This window comes from Vipera ursinii, assembly GCF_947247035.1.
Source record: "Vipera ursinii genome assembly, chromosome: 2".
NCBI lineage: Eukaryota > Metazoa > Chordata > Lepidosauria > Squamata > Viperidae > Vipera > Vipera ursinii.
In genome coordinates this window covers 68,418,520-68,446,138 of record NC_139513.1, presented here as the reverse complement: position 1 = coordinate 68,446,138, position 27,619 = coordinate 68,418,520, and the positions used below count along the sequence as shown (strand labels likewise).

Sequence of the window (27,619 nt, the reverse complement as noted above, 5' to 3'; positions counted from 1 at the left end):
TTGAAGCTTTGAAGAACACTCCTGACAATACTTTGGATAGTCAAAACGAACAAGCAAACAAATGGATCATTGAACAAATCAACCCAGAGTTCCCACTCAAGGCATAAATCTCCAGGTTCAAATTATCCTACTTAAGATACGTTATGTGAAGCTCTACTCTCTGGAAAAGGCTCTAATGCTGGGAAAGGTGGAAGAAAAGAGAAGAAGACGACAAACAGCAGCAGTCTGGATGGACAATGAGTAGACTGATGAAAGAGCTGAAAGGCCAGGTTAAGGACAGAAAATCTACCTATGTGGTTGCTAAGAGTTGGTAACTTGATGGCACGTACTCAATCAGTACACACACATACACACAATTACATTTTGAAAATGACAGTCCTTGATTATTTTATCAGGATAGTTTAGTGGTTAAAGTATAGGACTAGGAGTAGAGGGGGAGAACTCAGATTCCAATGAACCCTCACTCTGGAAGTTTAGGCCATCATTTTCTCTCAGACCAAGAGAGTGTTCTGCCCATTTGCAGAATTGGAGTGGGAGAAGTAGGAGACAATGGTGTGTATACCACCTTGAGCCTCCTGAAGGAAAGCAGGAATATAAATATAATTCATATGTACATACAAATTATGCAAGAAAAAGATTTGTCCCTGTATATGTTTGCAAGTTCCTGAAAGAGTTTGTTAGAAAAATGTGACTGTGTCTCTGCCAGTACTGATCAAGAGAGCAGGGCTGGAAAAAACCAGGAGAAAAAGATTGTGCAGAATTTGAAATCAACCAGTGGAAACCTGTCATTAGCCATCTGTGTTAAATTCTGTTGCAGGCTTCTGCTTTTTCAACATGAGTGCTTACATTCCTGATGGATGCTGGATGTGGGTGGAGCTGCTGAAATATTTGAATCCTTGCATTAACAGAGCTTGTTTTGGGGACTTGCTTGTTGCTGTTGGGAAACTCTCAGTTAAAGTCCTGCTTTGCTAGACAGCAAAAAGAATTCTTCCCAAAGTCATCCAATCATGTGTAAACACAAATAATCTCAAACAAAAGGCCCATGAATAGCTGTAATCCAGGGGATGGCATTATGCTTTTAATCTTGAAAGGGCTGACTTAGCCATAGACTCTAGGCACATCATTCTTTTTTGGCTATAATTTCAACCTGTCAGTGGGAATAGAAGTGTATTGTATATACAAGGGTACAGATACAGTGCATGGTTCATTTTGCAAATAATTAATATTGTGTTTTTAATATTAGAATTTGGGAATTTCAATGACACTTGCCTATTTTACTTTTGTACTCGTCACAGCATTTACTGTCAGGAACTGCATCAAACCAAGCTGCTCTGAATATGTTTTAAAAAAGCATTCAAATTTATTCAGAGCTTTTTATATCTAATATTGGCTTTATGGAACAGAATTTTGCTACACTGTGTAGTTCCAAATAGGGATCAATAGTGAAGACAACATTCTTGACTGCTATATTATGTTAGCAGGTAGAATGGATCTGAAGATTAGACTGAATAAACTGAAAAACCTATGTGGAAGAGCTAGATTCGAAATAGTACATTGAAAAATATGCTTTCGTAACCTGTTCTTCTGACCCAGAAAAGCTTTGATAGGGTTTTCAAGCAGCTAAAAAACTGGACTGAGATTCCTCAGAAATCTGAAATATCCTTATATCATCTATATGGATTGCATTGTTTCTAACACCTTATTTATTTTGAGCCAATAGAAACTTTGATGTCTGGATTATTAGTGTGGAATTATGGATTACTTTCTATATAAATCAAGAAAATTTAGAATATAGTTTATAGGGAGAAGGGCCTGTCACCTTCTCATTAGCAGAGACCTGGTTGATCCTAGTTCAAAGGAAACCATATTTTACATTGGTATTTGAGAAGGAAACTATTCTATGCACCTTTTCTTTCTGTGGCTGCAAATTCATTTTCTTGCTGTTGCTAAATGTATTTGCCACTGCTGAAGGGGAGAATGTATATGGCTCTAAAGAGTAGGTACATATTTTCTCAAAAGTTGTTTCATATACACAGATTAACTATCTGTGGCTACTGGATTTTTCTCCACTTATGACATGCTAAATATCCTGCTTGCCCCCCCCCCCCAAAAAAAATCTCTTCGTTTAAGATATAGTGAGTCCATTGACAGGAGATTGGAATCAGACAAAAATTTGGTAGCTTTCCTCAATTTACTCTTATTTTCCAATAAGTCTTATTCTGAATGTCAGGCAGGTTCACCTTTGAATATGTTTGATTATTTAAGAGCATCTCACACAAAAGGAGTTAATGACAACATTGATAAGAAATCCTGAATTGATCTAATTGATCTTCCCCTGCCAGCATACCTATCTGAACTTGTAGATAGTTATTTTTAAAAAGCAAGAAAATTATGGGCCCCTCTTAAAAAACTAATGTCAGGAAAGATACCTTTTGTAATAAAAGCAATCTCTAAAATAAAAACCAATTTATAATATGTATAATCTCTAAGGAAAAACATTGCTGAATAATAAACTCATCCCAGAGTTACTATAATTAATAGTCAGGGATGTTGGGAATTGTTTTTCAACATCATCAAGAGGATTGTAAGTTCTTAAAGCATTTCTAAATTGGTATGCCTCCAATTATGATTTTTGTGATTACATTGCTGATTTTGTGAAGCTTCTTGTGCATTTCAAAATGGATTTGACAAAGACGACAAGTTTATTATTCTATTTTTTTTTCTTGAAAAAATTCCTAGCTGTTAAAGTTAACACTTTCCTTCAGATTTATTTATTTCTAGGTTTAGATCCCACTTTTCCTCCAGGAAAAGGCAGTGTATGCAGCACTCCATTCTCTAATATTTCTCCTAATAGGTATACTGGACATTGAACTGGACTTCTGAACGCAGAGTCTGGTTTTGGTGCTGAATTGTGGTCCTCTGTTTTCATACCCTAGCTTCAGTTATTAGTCTCCCATCTTTCCTTAGGAATGGAAAGGGACTTGTATTGGGATTGCTCTTCATGCTATTCTCACAACAGCCACCCAGTGAAGTAGGCTGGGCTGAGAAAGAGTAACTAGTCCAAATCACTTAAGTTACCAGTAGCATTTTGGCCCTTCAGTTAAAGGTGCTGAATGATGTACTCCCTTAACCTTAAAGGTGCTAGTGATGACATACAAAGCCCTACATGGCATGGGTCCGGATTACCTACGGGAGCACCTACTGCCAGCATCAACATCCCTCCGTCCTGTGCGCTCCCACAGAGAGGGCCTCCTCAGGGTGCCACCGGTCAGAGAATGTCAGCTGGTGACCCCCAGGGGGAGAGCATTCTCGGTGGGTGCGCCAATCCTTTGGAACCGCTTACCAGCTGAACTCCGGATGGCCCCCGACCTTCGCTCCTTCCGGCGTGATCTAAAAACTTATCTATTCCAACAAGCCAGCCTGGCCTGATGGATTTGGGTTTTAAAATTTTCTCACTTTATTGCTTTATTGTATTCTTACTTTATTGCTCTGTACACCGCCCTGAGTCCACCGGGAGAAGGGCGGTATATAAAACAAACAAATAAATAAATAAATGCCCCACTTCTCATTAACATTGCTTAATGGATTGCCATGACAGTTTTTTTCTCTCAGCTTCCTCATGCACGTGCCTTTTTGGAAGCTTTTCAGGCAACTTTTGAGCATTGCTTGCAGGCTTAAAATAGGATAAATTCAGTTTCCATTTGGTTTTGTTTTTCCAGTGTGATGACCAGCTGACTCTTGGTGAGCAGTCTGAGAAGCATCTCCACCTTCCAACTTTCCCCCCCCCCAGTCCTCAAAAGAGCAACTGGAAAAGCCAGTGGAAACTACTAGCAGAGCAGTACTTTCTTTCAGTTGCTGCTGTAAGGGAAACTTGAGTAATTGGCAGAACAATACATTTCCCAATAACATATCCATGTGTTGGCAACAATATTTTTCAATCAAGAATGAAAGCATAAGGACAGATGGAGAGCTTATGGGCTTCAGAAGCTGCTGAACCTCAATCTTAAGTAGACCTAGCTGGTATGGGTAATTTGAGCAGGTGAAGTAGTGTTTATATCAGGTTACAAAGGAAGGACATGAACCTAAGGAAAAGGGAACAAACCCAAGTAAAATCAATGAGCAAAAAATTACTGTAAGGTTAAGATATAAAAGAATTAGGTTAGGAGACTTCTGTGTACTTTTTGGGAGATGGCAAAAATTGGTAAAGTGTCACGTATATGTGCCAGGCTAGATATGGGGAGAGGAGCTTTTGGGATAACTTTTTAAAAAAAACCTCTGGCAGTCCTGTTTTGGCACTTTCATATGTTCTTTCCTTCAAAGCAGCAGAAAACTACTGAATTTATCTCAAGTTTCATTCCAAATAGACAGTTGTGCAGAGAATTTACTTATTTATTTACTATTAGCAAAAATTACTGGAAATCAAACTGCGTTTGATGTTGGAGCAAGAAGTAGGTAGGTTTGCTCTTGTCAGTTTTGTAAACCTGATATGATGGCTGTGTTAATATCTAAATATGTTTTAAGTTGGCCGAACACAGTTTGATTCTTTTGATAATTTTACGAACTTTAGAATTTTAAAACTGACCCTATGTTTCTCCTTTTATTACCTGTGTAGCATCTTTTTGTGAATACAATAGTTTCATGTTCTCTCCCCGCCCCCCAGTCTGCTCTCCAACCATCCATCTTTTTTGGTTATCATGTAGATTTGCTTCTCATTGTGTTCTTTTTCATTGTTTATTATATTTTCTATTATTTTACTTGTGATCTGTTTATATTCCTTTCATTTTCTTCCTTTTTATTATATTGTATGTCGCCTTGACTAGCCTCACAGTGAGATAGGCAGCAAATTAATTTAACAAATAAATTAAATAAACATATCTTCAATATGTTTGCTGCTTTATAAAATTTGTATGTAACGTGTAGGTAAAATCATGCCATTAGTTATACACATTTTTGCAAACATCTGGGCACGCTTTTTTAGAATGATAAAATTTGTACCTCAAATTTGGATGCTTCCAATCTTTGGATTTTAATATTGTAACTCACTTCTGAGATACTGGTTTTAATAAAGCATATTTTTCTATATCTATTTCCATGTAGATATTCCTCATTATTAATAAACATAATCGCTCCACGGGTCTACAAACATCAAAACTGTGTTTCATCAGTTTTTCCTCTTACTCTTTTAGATCTTATTCTTCACGCTGCATAGTCTTTAATCAGAATTGCATAATTCTCTAAGCTCATGAGGCTTTACTAAAAGTTTAAACTCTAAATAGGATCAATTCCTTCTCTTTGTTTTATGCCTTCCATTGTGCAATATTTTTTTTATTGAAGTGAAGTAAATACTAAATTTCCCAAATGATACCTGCTATTTTTGCTTATCAGAAACCTCATCGAACTGGAACATATTAAGCCCTTCTCTATCCTCTTCTCCAACAACATGTACAGACAAGGCTGCCTGCAATTTTTAATTCTTATCAGCTCTTCTAACTACACAGTGCAGCCTCGGTTTCCATTTTTTAGTGTTCTGCCAAATTTGCCAAAAAATTGAACTGAAGTCTGTTGTTGATCCATGACTGTATTTAGACCTTCCAAAACATCTCAGTTTCCTTCCCATATCCTGTTATGTATGTTAAATCACAGCTAGCGGAAATAAAAATAAATCCAATATCCATGTAATTTTTATTGCTACATTCCACTTTACAACATATGTAACCTGCACACACACACACCTGGCTCTTTTAAAGTACTCCCATTACAATGTACTCCCATTGCAGTTTACTCTTGCTGAAAAGAAGGACTAGGGGACATAATAGCAGTATTCCAATATCTAAGGAGCTGCCACAAAGAAGAGGGAGAGTCAAGCTATTCTCCAAAGCATCTGAAGGCAGAACAAGAAGCAATGGATGGAAACTAATCAAGAAGAGAACCATCCTAGAAATAAGGAGGAATTTCCTGACAAAACAAGTTATCAGTGGAATGGCTTGCTTTAGAAGTTGTAGGTACTCCATCGCTGGATGTTTTTAAGAAGAGATTGGACAACCATAAGAGTTTCCTGCTTGAGCAGGGGGCTGGACTACAAGACCTCCAAGATCCCTTCCAACTCTGTCATTCTGTTACTCTCAAGCAGTAAAACTTAAAACATCTATGGAGATTCTCAGTCATCCAGGTCATGGTTGTCCCAAAGTTGGTTTTTCAGGAGACATCTGGACTGAAATCCTTCCATTCCCCACCATCCAGTCAGAGCTGAAGAAGCTTCTTGTATGAGAAGCGAAATGTCTTCAAAGAAAAACAAGAAAGTCCAGTTGCCTCCTGAAAAAAGCACCTTTGGGATAAAACCTAAAACATACTGTCCTATCACCTAGGGCTAGGCTTTTGTGAAAGACTATGGATGTGCCTTGGGAAGGGGGAAGAAATCAATGAACTCTTAAGGGAGGAGAAATTGCAACTCAATACTGAGAAAGTGGAAAGTGTGAGAAAGAAATGGTATAAGACGGGGCAGAGACTATCTCAGATAGGCTTTCAATATACCGTAGGCTGTCTGTCTCTTTCTTTCTCTCTCAGAACCAAACACACCTAGTACACCTACTGTACCTCCTTTTTTCCTCTATAACAACAACCCTATGAGGGGGATTGGGCCAAGAGAGAGTGATTGGCTAAAATCACCCAGCTGTTTTTTGTGCCTAAGGCAGGCCAAGAACTCACAAGCTCTTAGTTTCTAGGCCAGCACTTAGCTACCACACCAAACCGTTTCTCTGATGATCTTATCCTACAAAAATTAAAAGTATCGTGGAATCCCTACTGCTTCTGTTTCTTCATTTTGTCTGTCTTGAAGGACTGAGAACTGCCAAAGTACCAGAAAAACAACCTCCTGACTAAGATTCTGTCCTCACAAACTGTATAATATATAAGTTTTATAATTGATTGCAGTAGTTCTTAAGCATTTATAAGAAGACACTATGCCTTTTGCTGATCCCTCTGACTTGGGTGGAATTTAATGTAATCATTAAAGCTGGTAGCTCTGTCATAAACATGCAAAAAGCTAAGATGCAGGCAACTGCTCACAGGCCAGGTGTTTAACTAAAGTGCTGCCCAATTCCAGATGATTCTGTTAAGCTTACAATGTAACAACAATAAAATTCAATATAAGTAATTAGAAACGAAATAGAGATCGATAAAAATAAAAACAAGAGAACAAGATATACAGAGAATGAGTGTAATCCACATTATAAAATTTGTATAACAATTGTGCCCAATGGTGAGGCAGTGGGTGACTCCGAATGTTTACTGTACATTAGAGCAAGTGGCTCCTCTGAGCTACGTCTACATTTTTAATGTTTACCAGGAATCACAAGTGGGTTTTTCTCCAACTTGATAAAAAAAATCATTTGGCTTTTCCCTGGAGTACTTTTTAAGAAGCTAGTTTTTTATTTGCGTTGACATTGGGTTCTGCTTGCAAATTTGGAGACTTGAGTATTGGCCAGGGTGTGATTCACATTGTGATGTTTGTCACGTCTATGCTTTTACTTGACTGGTTCCCACATAGCATAGTTGATTGTATCAGAAGATGGAGATGTATATGAGCTGGTTGTATACAATTACTATTTACATAAGATCTGTGCCTGACTTCAGCAACTTCATATTCAACTTCGCTGCAGATCTTCCCCTGCCACAGACCTGTGGTAGAAACATTTTTGCTAGCTCATGCCAAGCAGAAATAATTCTTTCTGCATATTAGGAATGGCACAGTGTGTAGATCGCTTGTACAAAGCTGCGTGTTCTCTTTGAGGTTTGTTACTTCTTTTGCTTGTGTCAAACGTGTAATCAAAAAATAAAGTCAGTGTTCTCCAATTTGCGACCCTCCTGATACTTTGCTCTACTTTTCATGGATTTCCCTTGTGATTTAATGAAAGATGGGGCACTGAGTGGTTGGGGAGGGAGCACCAGCACATTCTACCTGATTTGCTCAACAATCTATTGTCTTACTGACATACAGAGATGGTAAAGCACCAAATTCCCTGCATTAGGTGGGTATCAAATTGGGAAGGGCTGATTTTGTGCCTCAGCTGCCTGTGCTACCACTTTTTCTACCTCAAACATTTCCTTAGTTATGATACCACAGCAAGAAGTTTCCAAGTTGACTGGTCCTACTCTGTTCCTGCTTGCAGAGTTAAAATCCCCACGCTCCTGCCCATCCTACTCTCCCCATCTGCTTTGCTTGCTGCAGGACCCATTTATCTCTCTCAACTACAGTCTTCCTTTTTGTTTGGAATAGTGTATATCGACTGCTTTTTCCCCGCCCCCGAAAGCAACTTTTGAACCTGTCATGGTAAGTGAACTGAGACTGGGTCTGCCCTATGAGATCTTAGCAGAGCACAGTTGCTAGTTGTCCTGGGCACAACATACGCTCCTCAAGAGATCTGCAGCCTCAGATGTTTGCTTTTGTGGCTGATTAAGTTCTTTGAGTGCTTCCTAACTTTTACTTGAATATTATAGACAGTAGGCTCAGCAGATGTCCCTTGGAAACTGTATTTCAAAACTCAGTGTCTTCGCATCGTATTAATAAAGACTGTAACATTATAATTTAGCTGTTATTTTAGATTTTGAAAAGTCACAAATATTCATCCAAAAGAGACAGTGATCATGGTTGAGAAGAGGAAACAGTTTATGTTTCAATTTGATTTTCAATTATAGTGGAACAGGATCTATTACAGTTAAATTGTTTGTTTAGATTTCATTTTGCCAACTATTATATCAGCCAGCCAGCCAGATAAAGAAAACATTTCTGTTGTTTTCCAAACCCAGCCCAGGAGGGGACTCCTAAGCTTGGTGAAATTGGGAAATACTTTGCATTAGCATTTACTGATTTACTGATCTATCTATCTATCTATCTATCTATCTATCTATCTATCTATCTATCTATCTATCTATCTATCTATCTATCTATCTCCCACCCTTCTCCGAAGACTCAGGGTGGCTTACAATCTAAGCACAATCAATGTGCTTAGCAATAGCCCTCGTTCTATGTATATGTCTGCTTATTAGGGCTTTCGCCCCCCCCAAGCGGCATTATTACAAAGTCATCTTATTGCTCCCAACAATCTGGGTCCTCATTTTACCTACCTCGGAAGGATGGAAGGCTGAGTCAACCTTGAGCCTGGTGGGATGCGAACCTGCACTAATTGCAGGCAGCTGGTGTTACTTAAGGAGGCATCAGCCCACTGCTCCACCAAGGCTAGTCTTTAGAGAAGACTAGGATCAAAACAGATCCTAACTTGCCAGAGGCTTTGTGTCAGTTAGTGAATGGAAACGGTCATGTAGCTCAGCCTCTGCATTGCTTTCCTGAATCTTACCCGCTTGGATTTAAGCCTGGAGATATGTGAAAACTTTTGAAACAGTCAAACAAAGTCTTTAGATTAAATTGTAAATGTACCCTGGTCCTTTGAAATGCATTTCCTTTTATAGGAGATACTGCTCTTGACATAAGAGAAGCAGCCGGCATTGCTACGAAATGCATTTTACAGGTTATATGCGAGGCTGAATCCAGTAGGCTAGGACTACAGCTTGAATACTGTTCTGTACCATCCTGCTACCGGCCCTGCAGAAAAGGCAGGGACAACCCCTTTTACAAGAAGGCAAGAGGCTGGAACTAAGCCTACCAAATTTATGGATACAAAAGCAAACAAGACACGAACCATGAAACAGGAGCTATTCAAGCGGTTGCCTTCACCAAACCAGCCCTCCCACGCATTCCCCTTTTATACAGTTCAGGGCGTGGCTTCTCTCTGCCTCCTTCCAAGGTGCCCCATTGCCTTCCTCTGTTTACTCCTGATTGACTGCCTCCTGTGTCGGGCGTCCTTGAACAGGGCCAGCTGTGGGTCATCTTCATCCCCGCTGTCAGGCTCACACAGCTGGGTCTGCGTCGTGACCAGGTGGGAGGGGCCTGGCTGAGGGCTCTCATCAGCAAGCTCTCCAACCCCCTCAGCAAGCTCTTCAACACCCCCCTCCTCCTCTGAGTTGTCCGACCCAACTGCCGAACCCACAGGCTGACCCTGAATCACAACAAATACAAGCAGGTTAAGCAGAACCAAAGAGCAGCTGTTTTGATTCTTCTAGTCAAACTGAATTGCCCATTTTTACATGGCTTATCAAAGTTTATTATAAGACAAAATACAAATAGAAATAGAAGTTAGGAAAGTTAAAGAGGAAAAGAAGAGGGGGTACAGAGAGAAAGAGAAAAAAAAGAACAATAAGAGAAGTGACTTCTGACATTTTTTTAGTGCAGCAGAATACAAAAAAAAGTTACAATCTTAATTTTTGCTTTACATTTCTGAATGTTTCTGAATGTAACAAGTCATTCGAGTCATCAAAACCTAAAATCAAAGTTTCATTTTTGTGATCAGATTCGAATGGATGCAACATCTGTTGTAATTTAGTTTAGGACCAGGAAATGTTCTTGGCTGTCTTCGAACAAATTCAGAGGAATGAACAAGTCACTTTCAGCAAACGTCTTATGTCTTGTTGCACAGGAATATCACAAAATACGAAAAAAAAAACCTTTTGCCACAATATTTTCTATACCATTTTTTAAAAACTGTACGTAACCTGATAAATTTGAAGATTCTTGGTCATGCATTATTTTGTATTCTTGTTGTGGGAGCATCAGAGTCAGAATAAGAGTTAAAGTAAGCAATAAAATTGTGAAAATTTGAAGGAATCCTCATGAAACTTTAGGTAATGTTCCCAGAGGGTCTTGGAGAAATCAGTAAATTGCAGCTGCCAGTCAGTTGCTTAGATTTAAAAGCTCTGTAATCCTAATTGTAGGTCTGCTGCGCCACCTCGTGGAAAAGTGAATATACTGCATTAGCAAACCAAAGAGTCATTTTGATTCATATTGCCAAAGCTGAAATATAATATCATGTTTAAATGCACTTAAGTGCTTGCCAAATGCTTTGCCTTTCCCCCCTTTTCTGTTTCAGATCCATTTATGCTATTCACAATGTGTATTAGATTTTAAGAAACAGTGTATGAACACATTTGGGACACTGGTTGTTTTGCAGTCTTACAGCTATCCTGAATCTTGACCAGGCCTGCACAACTAATTGATGGAAAAGGGGCACATTGATAAATTAAAAATCTTCATGGACCACAAGAAAAAAAAAAGTGCCAACCAGCTGTTCTATGGCTAGTGGAGTAATGGGAGTGCTAAAACTGGTGGCAGCTCTAAAAGTACTACTTTTTAAAAATTGGAGGGTGGGGGGGGGAGCACAAGGCTGCCGGTAGGCTGCGTGCAGCCCAAAGGTTGTATGTTGTGTAGCCCTGATCCAGACTGTGTTTAATTGTTTAGGTATTTTATTGCAGTTATTGCAGCTCGAGGAAATAGGATCTTTTTCACTTTCTTCTATGCCTGATTATAAAGACTCAAGACTACTTCACGCTGAGAGGTATTTTCAAAAGCAGTTTTAACTATCTCTCATATTGTAAAAGGACAATATTAAAGTGACTGAAATGTAGTTGTAAAAGTGAGCCTACAACTAGGGCTCTTCCTGGGTTCAGTTACTCATTGCCTTTCCAGTTGAAAGAACAACAGCCCAAACTGAGGCCTACAATTCACGGCCATTCATTTAGCAACAGTTGGAAGTTACAGTGACATTGAAAAAAGTGGCTTATGACCAGCCTTCACACTTATGATCATCACAGCATCATCATGATCAGGTGATCAGAATTTGAGTGGTTGGCAATCAGCATCTAATTATGATGATTGCAGCATCCTGAGCACATCTAATCATCATTTGTGACCTTCCTAGCTGGCTTCTGACAAGCAAAGTCAATGGTAGAAGCTGGACTTGCATAATAAGCTCATGATTCACTTAACAACTGCAATGATTCACTTAGCAACAGTGGCAAAAAGGTCATAAAATTGGGCGTGACTCACTTAACCACCTTGCTCATCAACAGAAATTCTGGTCCCAAATATGGTCATAAATCAAGGACTACCTGTACTACTGATGTGAGTACAGTACAGGTACGTCTTTCCTACATGTGAAGAAATGCACATTTGGTTCTTTTTTTTTATAATCACTGAAAGTTGGGGAATAGACAGATGGTCAGAAATTGATCTGAGGGCTGTAGGTTTTCCATCTCTGGTTTCTGGAAATGTCTCCAAGTGGAAAATTGTGACATTATACAGACTGGTAACGTTTGAATTTCAGTATCCATAGGACTGTCAGTGTATATGTTCCTTTGAAACAAATGCATCTCATAGGTTTACAGTGTAATCAAAGCAATAGATGAATGAATCCCGCTGGAATGTAAACATGACAGCAAACATAGTTGTGGTTAAGCGTAGCCACAGAATCTGGAGAATCCTCCTTGGGTTCTGAAGTGGAATTGGAAGGAAGAAGTACAACAGGGTGGGGAACGATGGCCCTTTTATGACTTGTGAACTTCAACTGGCTCGGGAATTTTGGAAGTTCCCATCTCTGAAGTAGAGGGACATACCTCACATGTTCAAGGAGGATGTTTAAGGCATAATAGGCATCAAATGAGAATTGATGACACTGCAGTAGAGAGCAAGAGACGGTCTGTGATTGGGAGTAGTTGGAACAGAAGTTATTAGTAGGAGGCGCCTTGATTGGTTATGTTCTGTCAAATCATTTTCAATTCCAAGTGACCACGTACTTTTTTCCATGACAATCTGTCTTTTTTTCAGGATTCACAAGGATGGACTCATCAGCACTGTAACTGAGTCCAGCCATCTTGCTGCCGGCCATCCTCTTCTCTTTCCTTTCATCTTTCCTAGCATTAAAGCCTTTCCCACAGAATAGGTCTTCACATAAGGTGTTCCGAGAAGGATAATTAGAGTTTTGTGCTCTGCGTGAGAACCCTGGGTTGATTTGTTCAATGATTCATTGTTTTTTCTTGGCGCTCTTCTCTAACATCAGTGTTCAAAGGCATTAATAGTCATCATACCTTGTTTCTTCAAAGGCCAACTTTTGCTTCCATGGAGTGTCACAAGGAATATCCTAACTTGTACTTTTCTGATCTTTTTAGGTATAGACATATGACAGCATCCAAATATTTTTTCCACTGCCTTCACGATTGCTCTACCAAATGCTATTCTGTGGCATATTTCTTGATTGTGTGTTCCTTTACCGTTGATGATTGAAAGGCAGAAGCTTTCTACCACTTTAATAATATCAGTTCTAATGCCAGTTGCTGTATCTGTTGCCATTAGTGTAGTCTTCTTTATATTTAATGTTAGTCCCCTTTTTTTACCCCACTGTGCTCTTTGATTTTAGTACTAGGGTATGCAGATCCTTCCATCACCATAGCACAGATTATGAACGTTTCTTCCTCTAGGAGAGGCATAGCAAGTAATAACTGTCAACATTAATCCTCCATTCAGAAATGAGAATAATAATAAAGAAGAACTGACTCACAGGTCGCAATGACATGCTTAAGTGAACTCATACTCTGCTTGAAACAGCTACATACAGGGGAAGTATAATTATTACGAAATACAATGGAATATGCAAGGATTTGAAAGACAATAATAATTTATCAGAGATATAGAAAGGGACAGAAAACAAGTGCACGTGATTGAAGAGGAAAGTCTCTAATTGGAATGATAATGGTGAAGTATTTTAAAGTAAGATTTTGAAAAAAGGGAAGAATGTGTAGTAGAGGGAAGGTTACAGTAGTCAAAGCAAGTGACAGCCAGGTTAACATGAAGCATGCTGTAACTGAAGGGACTATGATGAATAGGCAGAAAGTTGCAGCAGAGAGAAGTGACGAGGCTTGACAACAGATTGTTATCCACATTTAAAGCAGAAAAAAACCAGTTGAAAATACACTTGAAGCTATGAAAGATGTCCCCTTCAAATTGTTCCTGGATTATTAAGCAATTGAGGATCTTCAGCACAGAGCTTCTAGCAGTCTCTGAAATTGTAGGAGAAAAGCAAATGGCAGAAAGTGAAGAGGAACTAAAGAGCCTCTTGTTGCGAGTGAAGAAGGAGAGTGCAAAACTTGGGTTGAAACTAAACATTAAAAAAACCAAGATCATGGCATCCGGCCCTCTCAATTCCTGGCAAATAGATGGGGAAGAAATGGAGGTAGTGACAGATTTTATTTTCCTGGGCTCCAAGATCACTGCAGATGGGGACTGTAGCCAAGAAATTAAAAGACGCTTGCTCCTGGGGAGGAAAGCCATGGCAAATCTAGACAGCACACTAAAAAGCATAGACATCACCCTGTCAACAAAAGTGCGTATAGTCAAGGCTATGGTCTTCCCAGTTGCAATGTATGGCAGTGAAAGCTGGACCATACGAAAGGCTGAGCGCCAAAGAATTGATGCCTTTGAACTATGGTGCTGGAGAAGACTCCTGCGAGTCCCTTGGACTGCAAGGCGATCAAACCGGTCAGTCCTAGAGGAGATCAACCCTGACTGCTCTTTAGAAGGCCAGATCCTGAAGCTAAAACTCAAATACTTTGGCCACCTAATGAGAAGGAAGGACTCACTGGAGAAGAGCCTAATGCTGGGAAAGATTGAGGGCAATAGAAGAAGGGGACGACAGAGAATGAGGTGGCTGGATGGAGTCACTGAAGCAGTAGGCGTGAGCTTAAATGGACTCCAGAAGATGGTAGAGGACAGGAAGGCCTGGAGGAACATTGTCCATAGGGTCGCGATGGGTCGGACACGACTTCGCAACTAACAACAACAATAACAACAAAATTGAAATGTTGACATATTGCAGAACATATTGCAAAACATCTTGCTATTTTATTTAGAGGGTTTGTACACTTATGTTTAAGGCCCATACTCCTAGCAGCCAAAAAACATTTTCTCTCAACATGAAAAAAATCACTACCATAAAGAAATTTAATTATACTGAACATGAACCTGTCCATTTTCTGGTTGTTTCTGAAATGTATTTTTTTTTAGTGAAGCAGCCCAAAAATGCCAAAAGGGCACAGAAGGAAGTTCCAGGCAGTTATGATACCAATAACATAAACTCTCTTTTAATTATGATTTAAGTAAATCACTTGTCTTTGCCCCAAAAAACATGTTTTGTGACTCTGGTGTAAAAATAATGTTTCATGCAGTATTGATTTGAGGACACATGGTGGCAACGGTGAGTTGCAAAAAAAACCTTGTCCTTTTGCTTTAAGTATTCCACTATTTCTTCTGCTAAGAGAATTATTGTTGATTTACATCTATTTCTTGGGGTGTGGGTGGAAGAACTATGCCCATATTGTACAGTATTGATGTGAAGTGTCATATTATGTGGGTATCAATTTTAATGGGGGGGGAAATATCTCCTATTTTAGAAAAAAAATTAAAAGAGGGTGGCAAAAACATACTTCATTACACTGTAAGAGTTAGTAAATACAAGCAATCATTCAATAATTGGCTGAACTTAAGAAAGCCATATTCTTTCAAACTAAGCCTATCCCAGGTAGTTTGAGAATAATATTTTCTGTATAAAAGTGTAGATGCATTGAAATAAATAGAAATAATTATCGTTCAGCTAATTTCACCAGGTTTCTTTTGCCATTAGGTTATGTGTACTGAATTATAAGTTTTCTGTATCTTGGCAAAAGGTGGTTTGGGGTAATCTAAGACAGGCATTTCCAAACTCTTGGCACTGTGGAAGTGGTTTAAACATTTTTCCTGGAACCCCTTATTAGCAGGCAAAGCTCCAGTGGCAGAAAAGGACTGGACAGGATCTTGGAGGTCTTCTAGTTCAATCCCTTGCCCGAGGCAGGGGACCTTATACATAAAATGGTTGCCCAGTCTTTTATTGAAAAACCTCCAGTGATGGAGCACTCAAAACTCTGGGAGGCAAGTTGTTCCATCAATTAACTGTTCTCACTCTCAGGAAATTTTTCCTTAGTGCCAGGCTGCATTTGATCAGCTTCCACCCATTGTTTCTTGCCTTATCCTCAATGCTTTGGAGAATAAATCAACCTCCTCTTCTTTGTGAGTATCAGAAGACATCTGTATTCACCCCTAATCCTTCTCTTCACTAGACTAGTCACTAGACGTACCTAGTTCCCTTAACCATGAGATTGGACAAGCATTTGTCTGAAATGGTGTAGGGCAGTGATGCCGAACCTTTTAGAGACCGAGTGCCCAAACTACAACCGAAAACCCACTTAGGTATCGTCGGGTGCCAGGTGGGCGTGCCCCATTGGATGGGTGTGGCCCATTGGGTGGGTGTGGCCAATTGGGTGGGCATGGTCCATTGGATGGGCATGGCTGTGGTGGTAACAGCAGACTGGGTGGGACTAAAAAGTTCAATCAGTCAATTCCAACTTTGCGAGCTCTTTTTTTTCCCTGCAAGAAGTTGAAATTGATTAATTGAATGAACCTTTTTTTTTTGCACATGGCAATGGAGGCCTAAAGCGAATAGGTTTTTTATAAAACCCAGCTGATGGCCTAGGACTGGGGCAATGGCGCGCGTGCCCACAGAGAGGGCTCTGCGTGCCACCTATAGCACACGTGCCAAAGGTTCGCCACCACGTATGTAGGGTTTCCTGCCTGAGCAGGGGGCTGGACTAGAAGACCTCCAAGGTCCCTTCCAACTCTATTATTCTGTTCTGTTTAGTTTCCAGACCTCTTATCATCTTTGTTGCTCTGCACTCTATATCTTTTTTGTATCTTGGTGACCAGAATTGGTTTTTAGTGAATTTCTTTTCTCTTTTCTTTTCTTTTTCTTTTTCTTGGAACACCTTTACGTCCTTTCAGAACTCTAAGGTTCAATTTGAAAAACCCTGGCTAGGAAATGGAGAGAGGGAAGGATTTGTCACTTGGTCAAAGAATGCAATAAGATTTGTCTGGCATGATCTGTTTTTGACAAACCCATGTTGGCTTTTACTAAAGAATTTGTTTGCCTCTAGGTGTTTGCTGATTCGTTGTTTGATTATCTTTTCCAGAATCTTCCCAGGTAAAAACAGTCTTTGAAAAAAAAGTCTTGAGTACACAGACAGCACAGCCTAGATCTGGCTTGGAAAGATGATTTTATTTTTAAATCGTTCAGTATGTACTAACACAATCAGCCTGGAGAAGAAAGAAGCAAGAGAGCTCTTTTTTTGTTTTTTGTTTTAATTAATGGCACCCTTGAAGCACTCTTTCCCTCAAATCTTCTGTCTCAGCTTTCTCCTTTGGCTATGTGGCTGTCAGTTAACATAACAGATTAACACAATATTTTATGCTTAACATGTTCACAGTGTATTCAAGAGTTCAGAGTGCAGCAAGTGCACTGTTTAGCTGGAATCCTTGTAAGTCTAGCATTATTATCCTCCATTGCAGCTGAGAAGACTGAGGCTAAGTAATAGTGGCTTCCATAAGTCCACCAACTTACAGCTTCTTACATTGTTTTTCAATTAATTAATTAATTTTATTTGTATACCGCCCTTCTCCCGAAGGACTCAGGGCGGTGAACAGGGCAATACATGTTAAAAACAGAATACAAAAATTTAAAAAAGATTAAACAAGTGCCCAGAACTCTTAAATAGATTAAAACGCATTTAAAAGTAATAAAAACCCAACCCCCTCCCATCAGGCCAGGCCAGCTTGTTCAAAAAGATACATCTTTAGATCGCGCCGGAAGGAGAGAAGGTCGGGCGCCATCCGGAGCTCAACTGGAAGATGGTTCCATAAATCCGGTGCGCCCACAGAGAAGGCCCTCCCCCTGGGGGCCACCAGTCGGCATTCTTTGACCGGAGGCACCCTGAGGAGACCCTCTCTGTGGGAGCGTATTGGGCGGAGGGAAGTTGATGCCGGCCGCAGGTGCTCCCCAAGGTATTCTGGACCCATGCCATGTAGGGCTTTGTAGGTCAATACCAGCACCTTGAACCTCACCCGGAAGACAACTGGGAGCCAATGCAGCTCGCGGAGCAGAGGTGTAACATGGGAGTATTGGGAGACTCCCAACACAGGGGACTTGTGTTGATTAAGACTTGCTGCCTTAAGAGATCTGAGGCAGCTTTCAACCATGGCCTGGAGTTACGGCTTCCAAGTTGGGCTGGGCTTGCCTATCACCCATATGGAGTTGGACTCTTGTATGCTGGTTCTCCTGTCCCCCATAGACTCAGGAGGACCCGGGGTGAAGAGTCGCTGTGAGAGGGCGGCTCAGTTTCTTTTCATCTACAACCCTCCGGATGTGAGAGATCCGCGAGGGTATGTTCTTTCTCCCTGGATGGGGTCTCCATAAAAGAAAAAGAAAGTAATATGTCTTGAAATGAGGTCTGTTTATTGTTTATTATTAAGTTTATATCTTGACCTTTTTTGGGGGTGGTATAAATAGACACAGCTGGCTTAAGGTAGCTGAGTTATAGCATTCTTGAGTTGCTTGTTAATATTTTTTATGTGTAACAATTCTTTCCTGCAAATAAATAAATAACCCAAAATGAACTGATAGTCTAATAGTGAACAAACTTAATTCTTAATTAGATTCATCTGATCTGTCAGTATCTTGGGATGTGTTAATATGAATGAGGAATTAAATCTGGCACCTTCCAAGGTAGAAGAAGTTTCCCAACTTTCGTTCCTCCTCATCTTATGACAAAGCAAGAGAATGAAAATAGAGCGGCAGTTTTATAATGGAAGGAAATTCGAGAAGCAGCTGATTAGGAAGTTGCATGCTTTATGTGTTACTGTCAAGTGCTTTTTTTGTAAAACAGAAAGGTGCCGGAACTCACACATGACATACAACCCACCTTGCCAACCCTACAAGGTTCCATCCAAAAAAGGTGCCGGAACTCTGTTCTGAGCGTTCTGTGAGAAAAAAAGCCCTGGTTACTGTAATTTATAGGTAGGACCTGTAAGTGTTTCTGTAACCTCCTTTGTATGCTCTCTAGAGCAGGGGTGTCAAACTCGCAACGTCACATGAAGTGTCACGACGTATGGTGACTTCTTTGCCATTGCCAGCAATGGGGTAAGCGTTTTGCTATGATGCATTTGACACCCCTGCTCTGGAGTGACTGGCAGTTCCTTGCTTTGAAAAAGAACTGCACGAAACATTGATTCTCCTTCTCTTTTGTGTTCAGTTTGAAGCACCTGTTTGGATTGGTCCTGTGTTGTTGTTTTCTTGTAAGCACAAAAGAATTACCCTCTCCTGCTATGCAGATTGTATCCCCTTGGTGCTTTCGAGCTATTTGTCAATGCAGTTAATTCAGATGGATGATTTTCTTGGAACATTTTTCCTCTAAGTGACTAAGTGAATAGTTTGTCCAGGGCCTCCTGCATCATTTTTCCAGGGATAATCAAAGAAAACAAATAGCCTAACCTTGATAACAGCCACCTCATTCAAAGACCAAGTATGCTTCTCCCCCCCTACCCGGCTTTCTATTGTAATTATTTGCTCTGCAAATTTAGTTCATATATCCTTAAAGACTTGGCTTTAAGAGATAATATTTTTTGTTTTCTGTATATTCCTTATAGGGTACATTAAAACGTTGTATCACCCAACCCTTCTATAAATTAACTTGGTGGGGAAAGGTAAGTGGGAAGTGAGTACAGGTAGCCCTCGACTCACAACCACAATTCAGCCCCAAATTTCTGTTGTTCAGCGAAATATTTGTTAAGTGAATTTGCCCCATTTTACAACCTTTCTTGCCAGAGTTGTTAAGTGAATCACTGCGGTTGTTAAATTGGTAAGTGAATCCTATTTCCCCATTGACTTTGCTTATGAGAAGGTTGCAAAGGTGATGACGTGACCCAAGGACACTGCAACCGACATAATATGAATCCGTTGCCAAGCGTCCGAATTTTGATCGCGTGACCATGGGGATGCTGCAACGGTCATTCAGTGTGAAAAATGCTCGTAAGTCATTTTTTTTAGTGATGTTGTAACTTTGAACGGTCACTAACTGTTGTAAGTTGAGGACTACCTGCGCTGTAAGTCTAATATCTCATCCTCCAGTCTGTTGCCAAAGTGACCCACTGTTTAATCAGGAATCTTCCTAGCTTTCATTGCTGATGGTGATGCGGCGGTTTTAAACCATCAGAGTTGGGCAACCTATGGCCCTTTACATGTTTTTATTTATTTTTATTTTATTTTAATTCCATTTATATCCCGCCCTTCTCCGAAGACTCAGGGCGGCTTACAAGCTTAGCAGTAGCCTTCATTCTATGTATATGCCTGCTTATTAGGGCTTTCACACACACCCCAAGCGGCATTATTACAAAGTCAGCTTATTGCCCCCAACAATCTGGGTCCTCATTTTACCTACCTCGGAAGGATGGAAGGCTGAGTCAACCTTGAGCCTGGTGGGACTCGAACCTGCACTAATTGCAGGCAGCTGGTGTTACTTAAGGAGGCATTAGCCCACTGCTCCACCAAGGCTCTTATTATGTTATTCAACTCATAGCACCTTTAGCTAATACAGTTAAGAGATGTTGAGTGCTAGGCCCCAACAATGTCTAGAGAACCCAGATGGATCATCTTTGTATAACTCTTGTACTATAAAAGTTTCAAGTGTGTCTTATTGCAGAACCAAGTCTCCAAGTTTTTCCACTATAATCCTGCTGCTAAATTGTGTGGTGGGCTGCAGGCAGCAGAGAATGAGGTGTAGGGGTGATGTGCAGGGAATATATTAAGACCCCATCTCTCATGTCTGTCAAGCTTTCCCCCCCCCTCTGTCATTAGATTGGTGATACAATTTACGAATATTACGATGGCTCATGAGAAGAACAAACTCATAGGCTTGTAAGGGTGACATTATTTCACCTCTTGGTTCTTAAAAGCAGTAATACAGCACAGTTCTTTAAAAGTTCTGTTAAAGTGTTAACCTTTAAATAGCTCAATTTTTGTCCGTTCTATTCAGCTGGTTGAGCATAGAATATTTTCTATGTATTCGTTTGTACTGCATTGTAATCTGTAGCATTATAAATCAGTTTTGAAGCAAACTGTAGTCTGCTCAGATAAGAAAGGGAGTTAACATCAGTGTATATTCAGGCCAGATTTTATCGGCTGAATGACCCACATTTTCCTGACCAACACACAGGGGAAAATATGTGAAACTTTTATCGTTTGTTTCTTTTTTGGCTTATTTTTTATAAATGATTCAGTTAATTCTATATTGATAACCTGAATATCCTAGTCCCTGAAAACCATCATTCTGCATCTGATATTACCATATTAGCAGTTGCTAATCATACTGAGAGAGGCAAGGTGGTCTTTTTAAACTTCTTGATTCTATAGCAATATGTCTAGATGTTTTTTGTTTATTTGTTTTGTAATGGAAGGGTAAAGCCTGAGTTCCCGTATAATAAAAAGCTTTCACCTCTACTGTGACTCTTTCCATAATGAATGGAAACGTATCATTCAATGGGGATTAGAGCGCAAGATGCCAGGTTTTGGACCTGCCCACAACAAAGGGCGATATGCCTAGGAGTTTCAGTGGACCTGACTATGTGCTGCAATTCTATAGCATGGATGAGGATATAGCGTCCAATGCACTGTTAGTTAAAGCTTTTGCTTAGGTTGGGTATTAGGGTGGAGGTTTTCATGTACCAGGGATTAAGACAGTTTCCGAAACTTCTCTCATAGGATATAGAAATTTGAATTATGGAACAAAATCGGTTAGGCTTGGCTATTAGGAGAGCGTGTGATGTGCTATGGATGGGACTAGAGCCGTTTGGAGAACTTTCCAGATGGTAAAGTTACTCTTGATTATTTTAGGTTGCAAATGCAATTCTAGAAACTTCATATAGCCCCAAACAAAAAATATATAGATTTTCAGTTCATTTTTCTAACTTTTGTCCTTGAAATAGAAGTGGCTATAGAACTAATTTTGAGGAGGAAAAGGGAGGAAAATAATACGAGTAGGAGAATGGCAAGTTTTACGAACATTTCCCTAGAGGTAAAAACTGAAGTGTGCTTACTAGTGTCATGAATCACATCTAACTGTAACATTTTTCAGATTAAGAGACTTTGACTGCTATTTTTTTAAAATATGCATCATAGATTAATAAAGTGAATACCTTGAATATCTTCAGAAAAGAATCTGAATATGGTGACCTTGTTTCTAAATCTGCAGTGTCTCTGCTGATCATTGTATAAATACCAGTAATTCATCCAACAAAAGCAGCAGTCGAGGTTGTGTTGGCAACTGTTGTCTGCCTCACCTACCTCTATGTCCGCCTTGCTAACCTGTATTTTGGGTCAATCTTGCAATGCTTCACCATGAGGACTTCCTCAAAACTGAGGCACTTGGGCCAGGAAGAGAGGGAAGGTAAGGTCTGCTGCTTCAATTGATTTCTGGAATCACCTGGGCCAGGTAGGGAAGGAGCGGACAGATCCTTATCCTTTGAATGGAAGGGCCTTTTGGCCTACCCAGTAAAGAATTTGCTTGATGAGGTTCCAAACACACCATGTTAGTTTCTCTCTCTGTAGAATAATAATAATGATAAAATATCAGGGCCATTGTTCTTGATTAGCAGATGGAGCAGTGAGGCCTTTGAACTGACAGTAGACAATGGGAGTTTATTTATTGTTTCTGTCATAGCAGACAGTTAACTCACATTGGCTCTAATTGGTGTGTCTACTAAGTGTAATTGGCACTGGTGAATAACAAATGGATTTTCTGTTACAGAGGTTCATGGAGTTGTTTTTTTTTTTACCAGAGAATGTCATTGCACATTTATGGAAAACATCTGTTTCTCCACTCCTTAGACCTGGAAGATAGATTTGACAGATATCAAGAATGCTCATTTGCAAATGCAAAATCTATTCTCAAGCTTTGGATATAGATGTAGAAGATTTGTCCACTTTTTAAAAAGCCTGTATATATCATCATTACTGAAGAATAAAAGGCAAAAGAACTAGTGCTGTTTTTTTTAAAGTGGTGGCTTGTTATAATTCTCTAGGTACAATTGATAAGCAACTAAATAAACAGTAACTTATTTTCAAATTATCTGGGGATAAGTGGCAATTCCATCAGGGCAAAATGGCCCACGAGGATTTTTCTAACAAATGCAATAAACAAAAGTCCTGGTAAATTTACTGATTAACTTATGGCATGTGAATTGAAATCATTCCTTAGCATTACATTTTCTAAATAAGTAAATACTTTATGATCTGAAATTTATTTGTTTGATTGATTGATATCCTATCTTTTGGGGAATATATCTCAAGGCTTTCTCACAACCCTGTGAGATGGGTTGGGCTAAGACCGTGGCTGACCCAAAATATTCCAGCCAACTTTAATGACTGAGGGAAAACTAAAACCCTTATCTCCCTATTCTTTTCTAGCATCTTAATCACTACACAAAATATTCTGTAATTACATTTTTTCTCCTATTATGAACACATTGTAATTATTTAGTATCTGAGGAATTAGCGATCTACCTACGGTAAGTGTTTTCCTGTCCTTTGTGGCTCCATGTATTCCAGGGCTGATTCAGGTATTACAAACAAAGGGCTAATGCAGCCATATTAAAACTATAATTAAGTCATTTTAGTTATGCCAAGCTGAACTTGTACTCTAAAGTCTAAGAAAAAATTTTAGATGTGCAAAATTAATGAGCTAACCTGTCTTCTGTCATCTAGTTCCTTAGTGACTGTAAGCAAATTATTTTCTGCCTTTGTTTAATCAGGGCAGCGAAATGGGACTATACTTCTAGCCAAGAAATAATGTGGCACTATATAGTAGAAATTTCAATTCCAAACAAAGTATTTTTAAAAAGAATAGCAAAATAAATGATGCACCAGTGAGGGAAGTACCAAGAGAATCTTGTGAATTTCTACAGCTTAAAAAAATAGGGTAGCATAAGCTTCTATGGACTGCAGTCTGTTTCACCAGATGCAACACTTATGCAAGAATAATCTTAGCGTGAAATAATTAATCCTAATTTTACATTCCTATATCATACTTATATCATCAATAACATTGATAACTTTGCTTAATTGACAGGGATTACTTGGAAAACGATGAAAAATGGCTTGTTTGTGCTTGCCATTAAACTATATTGTAACTCATTTGTCCACTTATTAAAGGGAGAATTTTAGACTGCTGTAAGACAGATGCTTATTAAAGCTGGAGTTATTTTGTTACATATAAATCAATTTCCCATAGTACATACCCAGTTTACACAAGTTTATAAATGCAACTGTGTATGTATTGTGTACTGTGTTTCAGCAAATATTAAACATATTTATTTATTTATTTGTTTGTTTCGATTTATATACCGCCCTTTTCCCGAAGGACTCAGGGCGGTTTACAGGGCAAATTAAAACAGTGCAATGTACAAAGTAAAATAAAATTAAATTAATAGCCCCAAAACAGTTTAAAATTTAAAATTAAAACCTTAAAACCCCTCAGTCCAGGCCGGCTAAGTCAAATAGCCAAGTTTTTAGGTCCCGGTGAAACGAGCGAAGGTCGGGGGCTATCCGGAGTTCCACAGGCAGCTGATTCCATAGGGTAGGCGCGCCCACCAAGAACGCTCTCCCCCTGGGGATTGCCCGCCGGCACTCCTTGACCGGCGGGACCTTGAGGAGGCCCTCCCTGTGGGAGTGCACAGGATGATGGGAAGTGGATGCTGGCAACAGGTGCTCCCTAAGATAATCTGGACCCATGCCATTTAGGGCTTTATAGGTCATCACCAGCACCTTGAATCTCACCCGGAGGGCAACTGGAAGTCAATGCAGCTCGCGGAGAAGAGGCGTTACATGGGAGTATCGGGAGACCCCCATCACAACTCGCGTGGCCGCATTCTGCACCAGCTGAAGCCTCCAAGTGGTCCTCAAGGGCAGCCCCATGTAGAGAGCATTGCAGTAGTCTATCTGGGAGGTTACAAGCGCATGAGTGACTGTATGTTGGGCGTCTCAGTCCAGATAGGGCCACAACTGGTGCTGAAGAGATACCATATCATACATACTTGTAACTTGCTTTGTGGAAAAGTGTGGGGGGATGGTTCTGTGGCGGGCAAGTGCACCCGTGCACCCGTGCACCCATGTGCACCCAGCTCCATTTGCATCAGTGGTAAGCATGCACGCACCACTCGCGCAAATGGAACGTGCATGCACATGCTTGCTCACTGCTCGCAGAAGTAGAGATGCACACATGAATGAATGTGCTCACCCACCACTTCCACAGCCCGATTCCCAGCTCAAGGCCTTATAGTGGGCCACAGCCTGGGGGTTGGCGACCCCGGCCTTTAACACTGTCTTTCCTTAACACTGATATTTTTAACTTGCCAATCTTCTGGGTGAATTTTACGATTGATTTTTTTTTTGCTAGAAGCCTTGGACATATGTTACAAAAGGAAAAAGGACTGGTACTATTCTTGGAGTGTTAGTTTTAAAAAAATTCTTTCTCCTTACATTGATCTTGATGAAAACTACCCTGTGGCTGTTACAGGTTTTGGAAATGGAGCTACAGTTGGGAAAATACTGGTATGTAATAAAATTTCTGAGGAACCCAAAATTCTCCAGAACGCAGTCTGGGAAAAAACCTGTAACAGGACAGAACGATAGCGCTGATATTATTCTATTATTTTAAAAGTAACATTACAGCTTTTTTTGCCTTCTAATGCCAGTTGTTGCTGATTTTCATAGGTGGATCCGGAGAAATGTCGCTATGCTGTAGGTAGTGTCCTGAGTGAAGGAGAAGACAAGCCATCTGAGGAAGCGATCCGCATGTTTCTGAAGTATGGCTTCAAGATTATCCACTTCCCAGCTCCCAGTCACGTAGTCCTGGCAACCTTCCCTTACACAACTCCCCTATCCATCCATCTGGCAGTGAACCGTGTCCATTCAAGTCTTGACGTATACATCAAGGTGAGTGAAACTGTGAAGGAGATCGTTAATTTGGAGCCTGGAAGTTAAAATTCCATTTTTTTATTTTCTGCAGAGGATATAAATTATACAATATATTTCTAGCTGATTATATAAATTCAGATCTTCTGTTATTCAATAAGTGACAAGGCATTAGTTGTGATTTCTGCTGTTGTGGACCACTAAATAAATATTCAGAAAATGTGAGAATTGTCCAATTGAACAGGTTCTTAATTGAATGTTTTTACAGACATTCTATGCCACAATAAGAATCTTCTGGGCAAGAATGTTCTTCAGTAGAATTATCTGAACACAAAGGGGTTGGGACAGGTGGATCTCTGGCAAAGGTACATTCCCTTTTTTTAGGTACTCATCATTGTATTCCCTATTTGCATTTCTCTTTTCAGGTTACTTGGACAAGTCCACAGCTCTACTTAGCAGAGCACATGTGAATTCATAATAGTTAAATTGTCTTTCCAGTAGGACACTTTGGACTGATATTTAACTTGTGGCTTTATCCAAGATGGTGAATAGTATTGATGATTTTGTGTAGAGTTCTGTAGTAGTCTGGACATGTTTGCTGTGTTGCTAAGAGTTTTTGCTTTTATTTTTCTTTGTAATCCCAAGGTGAAAGACACTTTGTTATAATTTCTCCAGCTACTCGAGAAAGATCAGGGGTGAAATCTTGCTAAAGTTGTTTGAAACTGAACATTTCTAGGACTCATAACATCTCTTTTCTAGAGATTTTCCTGTATATCTGCTGATATGTTTGAATTAAGGGAGAGAATAATGACGCTTTGTGAGTGAGGAGAGAGGTTCAGCGGGAACCGGCCCTGTTCTGTTTGAAGGGAATATCTCTTTTTTTTTATCTCACAGACATGCGCAACATCTCCATTCCTATCACGTGTACAGCATGACTGATTCTTATTTCCTGTCAAAGTAATTCCCCACTGAAAATTTCAACTGTGGAAAGCACATCACTAAATCTCAACTCTCACTGAAATGTTTGCCATTTTTTAAAAAGTACTACAGTGCGAGAATGCTGTGTTTCACCACAGCTGAGATGTGAGATCTCTAAACAATAGGATGGCTTTTGGAAAAGGACCATTCGGTTAGGTTGTTTACTCTCTGTCTCAGATAGGGACTCATACTTGAATGGATACATTTTGGAAAAGGGATGGTCTGTTTGAAAGCAAAACATTGTTTAAAGGCAAAGGCGGCACAATTAATTTAAACTGTTGAATAAGCCATCCTCATCCTCTGGGATTTTCTCTGCTCTCTTCTGCTGCTTGGAATGCAGATCATGAAGAAAAGAAACTTGGGAACAACACGGCCAGACCATGAATGTAGACATTCTTTTTAACCTAAAGCTATTTTTATTTCATTTTATTATCTAATTTGCATAGCTGTCCATCTCACCAAATATGACTGTGGGCATTGTATAGCAATTGAATAACAAGACATACCAAAATGTAAGATAATATAAAATGGAGATTAAAAAAATAAAAAAAACATAAAAAGAAATATATCAGCCTTAAGCAAAGGGAGGATAAGAACAAGCGCCTAGCAGCACCACCATCTGAGTATATCTCTGGTTCCCTGAGAGCACCAGGCCTAATTACATAAACCAGATTTTGAGGGACTTCTGGAATATCAGAAGGAATGGATCTAATCTAATGTCAGGGGAAGGATGTTCCTTCCGTAAGGCAAGCGCCATGGCAGAGAAGGCATGTGTTATGTGTTCTGGGACACAGCAGATTGTATCGGCAGCATGCCTTCTCTGCCAGATTGAGTCAGGCAGGCTGATGTAATCGGGGAAAGGCAATCCCATGTGA

The 27,619-nt window shown here is 39.8% G+C and overlaps 1 protein-coding gene across 2 annotated transcripts in view; it reads left to right on the top strand.

Moving 5' to 3' along the window:
* TEX264 (testis expressed 264, ER-phagy receptor) overlaps positions 1-27,619 on the top strand; it is a 174,198-nt gene that overhangs the window by 24,138 nt on the left and 122,441 nt on the right. For both annotated transcript variants that reach the window (XM_083354975.1, XM_083354976.1), the window contains one exon: positions 25,566-25,787. In XM_083354975.1, coding sequence (XP_083211101.1) covers positions 25,566-25,787 — 222 coding nt within the window. The remainder of the gene's footprint in view (positions 1-25,565; positions 25,788-27,619) is intronic.